General features: G+C 47.0%; 1 protein-coding gene across 1 annotated transcript; it reads right to left on the bottom strand.

Moving 5' to 3' along the window:
* Positions 1–455: 455 nt before the first annotated feature.
* On the bottom strand, positions 456–3,018 carry sowahd (sosondowah ankyrin repeat domain family d). Its single transcript, XM_060832039.1, has one exon. The coding sequence runs from the start codon at positions 2,747–2,749 to the stop codon at positions 1,733–1,735; it is 1,017 nt and encodes a 338-aa protein (XP_060688022.1). The 5' UTR covers positions 2,750–3,018; the 3' UTR covers positions 456–1,732.
* Between the last annotated feature and the right edge of the window lie 2,024 nt (positions 3,019–5,042).

Here is a 5,042-nt window from a genome sequence, read left to right as displayed (position 1 = left end):
GAATAGGATGGAAATTGAAAATGCAGGAAGTCCATATGGAAATAAAAGACTTGGAATTGGAAACAAGCCGTCATGCATCAGTCACATGAAGAGCACTCATGCACAGCCCTTTTACTGAATTCTGTTTTTAAGGAAGAGACTACAACTAACAGCCGAAACTATGTCCCCTCCTCAGTCACTGGAATATATAACTTGTAAGGAAAATAGAGGTGATGTTTATGATCTGAATTGTATGAAGTCAAAATTCACAGCAAAAAGCTGTGGAATATGCGAGGAGAATATGTTCACGGACATTTAAACATAGTTCACATTTGATTTGCATCCAGACACCACAGTTTTCTCAATAGATGTTGAAAACAAGTAACAGCCTACACTGAAAAGTTAATTTTAAAGCATTTGTTGTAGTACAGTCAAATTTTATTCTCGAAAAAAAATCACAATGTCTTGTATTCGTGTTCGCAGTATCTGGCTACTTTTATTGCCTATTATTAATGCTGATTTTCATACCAAACATTAGTTCACAGAAGCAACAAAAATGACTCAAAACAGTATTTTCACAGTAATACCACAGCTCGACAAAGCTTTGACAAAGGGTCAGTTAGAGCTGACGTTTCGAGTCTGTTCTCTCCTTACAGATGCTGCCGGACCTGCGGGGATTTTCCAGCATTTTCTCTTTTGGTTTCACATTCCAGCATTCGCAGTAATTTGCTTTTTCCCCACAGTAATAACCGGTCTCAAGGTTAAAAATATAATCTAAATCTTCACATCACCTGAGCGGTTAAACAAATCATGTTTTGAGAATTGTACTGACAATACCTGTTTATGGTACACTGGTTAAGGCAGGATCATCTTACAATCTGATCCATCAACTCTGCTTCTGATGACATAACATACCGACCAAAATACAAACAGTTCGATCTCATAAAACTACATCAAAAATCAGTATCAGAAATATGAAGTGTTACTTCAATTACAGTTACATTTCGACAGGATGAGGGAGAGTTTGAAATGAACACTTTGCCCCGAGTTCACCCGCATTTGTCAAAACACGTTCGGGCATTCTCTCGTCAATACACTCAAGTCAAAAAAAAAATTCCCACAAAGGAACTTGATTACAATTATAAAATGAAAACGTACCGAATATTAGAGGTCATGTTATGAAATTGTCTTCGAGTTTAAGAACAAAGTACTTTTTAAAAAATATAATAAAAAAGTGCTGGAAAACTTAACAGCTCGGGTAGTAACGGCGTGGAAAGTTCTATATGGGTTTTAAAGGAATTGGTATTACAGTGATGTTGATTCTGTGACAGCAGTTCCTTAGCGTTAACTTATTCTCCCCGCCTGACCCGCTGAATTTCTCCAGCATTTTTCAGCTTTTTTTAAAAAACTCAGATTTCCAGCATCCGCAATGTTTCGTCTTGACTTTTGGAAAACCAGGCGACCAAGGCCAGTTGATCACACAGCGAAACAAAAAAGAAAATTGTTGGACAAACTCAGCAGATCTGGCAGCATCTGCGAGACAGAAAGGTTCTCAGTCCGGTGACCCTTCTTCAGATACTGAAAGATACTGCCTGCAGCTCTCTGTAGTATTGATGGGAGGGGGGGGAATCTGAGATCTAAAGTTCGAGTGTCCCTCCACAGGTGGATTCGACCTGAAGAATTGCTGATGAAGGGCTCCTGCTCCTCAGATGCTGCCTGACCTGCTGTGCTTTTCCAGCACCACTCTCTGATTCTACCTGGAGTCAGCCTTTTCTGGCTTCTCTCGCTGCCAGGAGGATAGTTTCAGGAGCCGGTGCACTGAGGGGATCAGGGAGAATTCGCGGTTCTTGGTGGGACTGTCGTGCTGTCTGTGCGGGGCCGGGGCTTGCCGGGGAGGTTGCGGCTCCTCCTGCTCCTGAGCGCCGGCCAGCTGCCGGAGCGGCGCGGGGGTCTCGCCGGCCAGGTACTGCCAGGCTTTGCGGCCGCGGTAGTCTCGGATGTCGACGTCCGCGTCGTAGGCGCCCACCAGCAGCTTGATGACCATGGGGTGGCCCTGCATCGCGGCCAGGTGCAGGGCGGTGTAGCCGCCGCCCGCCGCCCGGGCGTTCAGGTCCAGGCTCCAGCCGCGGCTCTGCGCCAGCCGCGCCAGCTTCGTCAAGCCGTGGTGGTCGCCGCGCTTGGCCAGCCAGTGGGCGGCGGTCAGGCCGCTCACAAACTCCCTGTGGTTCAGCAAGGCGGGCTCCTGCAGCAGCAGCGCCTCCATCACCTCCCAGTCCCCGGCCGCCAGCGCCAGCGCCCACTCGTGTTCCCGGGACTCCAGCGCCTCTCCTGGCGAGCCGGGGGATGACAGGGGCGCCCTCTCCGCCTGCTCCTCCTCCTCCTCCTGCTGTTCCCTCCTCCCGCCGCTGTGGGCGCTCCACATCCCGCCCAAGCCGCCCCAGCCATCGCGGAGCATCAACTCCCTCAGGCCCTTCCTCCTGGCGCCCGCCTCCGACCTGAAGCTCTCCCGCTTCCTGAGCGAGCCCCGGCCGGCCTCCGCCCGCCGCCTGAGCGGGAAGCTCTCCGCCGGTTTTACGCCGGCGCTTTCCGCCGTCTTCAAGAAGCGGCCCAGCAGGCGGGACAGGCGGTTCACATCCTCCAGGACCGCGCTGTAGCTCAGCCCCTCGCGGCTCCCGCTGCAAGCCGAGGCGGGGGGGCTCGGCTTCTCCTGCGGCGGGCTGGCCTCCCCCAGGAACCGGCTGTGGGTCAACTCGCCGAGCTTCTCAAACATCCCGAGCTGCTCTCTCTCTCACTCTGTGATGAAGTAATACAGAAAGCTGCTGTCCTCTGTGCCCTATACGGACTCCACGCCCCCGTGGAACTTCCTTGGAGACACATATAAAATGTACACAACCAATAGAGCACCTGAATGTCTCCAAGCCAACCTCTCCTGAACTCCAGGGAATGTTTCTCCTGCCTCCTATCTACACACCACCCCTTGCTGCTGCTGCTGACTGGACTTCCGATCTTCCCCGATTCCCGACAAGTAACGTTAAAATCATCTGCTGCGTCGACTTCTTAAAAGTGAAACTCAGTCACGAGTTTTTGAGAAAAAAAATCTGCCTAAAACAGAATTGAAATTTCACATATTTTTAAAAATAAACACACGTGCAGTCCTCATAACGGGAAGTAACTTCGAAATAAACCTTCACCGCACCAAATAGAAGTACGGTCAGACTTCTGAAACAGATTTGATTTATAATTTTAATAGAGATATGTTTAGAAAGTTCGCTATGGAACAAGTAAAGGTCTGATTGCACTATTTATTAATCGAACAGGGAGAAGAATCCGGTTTGAAATTAAGTAATTATAAAATCAAACGTATCTCTTCAGATGCGCACATCCGTTGTTCTACAGACTTGCTGCAAGTTTATTTGTTATTGATCATATGCAGATGTTCAGACTTCACAAGGTAGAAAGAACGTTGCAACGAGTAAGGCAGAGAGTTAAAAAAAAAGGAAATAAAACGAACGAGTCATAGAGTCATACAGCGTGGGAAACGGACACCGGCCCAATTCGTCCATGCCGACCAGCAATCCTAAATTGATCTTGTCCCAATTGCCAGCATTTGGCCCATATCCATCTTACCTCCTCCTGTTCATGTACCCATCCAGATGCCTTTCATGTGTTACTATTGGATCAGCCTCCAACAATTCCTCTGGCAGCTCATTCCATACACTCACCGTCCTCTGAGTGAAAATGTTGCCTCTTAGGTCCTTTTTCAATTTTTCCAGTCTCACCTTAAATCTATAGAGTCTAGTTTTGGAGTTCCCCCACCTTGGAAAAAAACCTTGGATTCACCGTATCCATGCTCTTTTTATAGCTCTCTACAAATTCACCCCTCAACCAGGGAAAATAGTCCTAATCTATTCAGCCTTTCCCTATAGTTCAAACCCTCCAACCTCAGCAACATTCTTGAAAATCTTTTCTGCACCCTTTCAAGTTTAACAACACATTTATTACAGCAGGGAGACCAGAATTGAATACAGTATTCCAAAAGTGGCCTCATCAATGTCCTGTACAGCTGCAATATGACCTCCCAACTCCTATACTCCATGAACTGACCAAGAAAGCAAGCATAGGAAACATCTTCACTATCCTGTTTACCTGCAACTCCACCTTCAAGGAACTATGAACCTGCACCTTAAGATTTGTTTGCTCAGCAACATTCCCCAGGACCCTCCCGGTAAGTGTATAAATTCCACCCTGATTAACCTTACCAAAATACATCATCTCACACTTAAATTAACCTCAATCTGCCACTCCTCGGCCCATTGGCCCATCTGATCAAGGTCCCATTGTACTCTGAGACAGCCATCTTCATCGACCACTAGACCACCAATTTTGGTGTCACTCATTGAGTCATAGAGTCAAAGATGTACAGCATGGAAACAGACTCTTTGTCCATGCAGATCTGATATCCTAAAATAATCTAGCTAGTCCTATTTGCCAGTATTTGGCCCATATCCTCTAGGTTGAGACTGCGGTGCTAGGAAAGCATAGCAGTTCAGGCAGCATCCGAGGAGCAGGAGAATCGATATTTCGGCATAAGCCCTTCGTCAGGAATAAGCTCTGCATGAAAAAGTTGTCCCTTATATCCCTTTTAAATCTTTCCCCTCTCACCTTAAATCTATGCCTTCTAGTTTTGGACTCCCCTTCTCTCGAGAAAAGATTATTCACCCTATCCATGCCCCTCATTATTTTATAGTCCTCTATAAAGTCACCCTTCAGCTCTGATACTCTAGGAAAAATAGCTCCAGCCTGTTCAGCCTCTCAAACCCTCCAATCCTAGCAATATTGTTGTAAATCTTTCCTGAACCCTTTCAAGTTTTAAAATATGTTTCTTATAGCAGGGAGACCAGAACTGAATACAGTATTGCAAACGTGTCCTACTTAATGTCCTGCACAGCCAGAATATGACCTCCCAACCCCTGTACTTAATGCATTGACCAATAAAGTCATAAGCATGGTGCTGGAAAAGCACAGCAGGTCCGAACAGCAGGAAAATCAACGTATTGGGCAAA

This window comes from Hemiscyllium ocellatum, chromosome 11 (genome assembly GCF_020745735.1).
Source record: "Hemiscyllium ocellatum isolate sHemOce1 chromosome 11, sHemOce1.pat.X.cur, whole genome shotgun sequence".
NCBI lineage: Eukaryota > Metazoa > Chordata > Chondrichthyes > Orectolobiformes > Hemiscylliidae > Hemiscyllium > Hemiscyllium ocellatum.
This window is presented reverse-complemented; position numbering and strand designations above follow the sequence as displayed.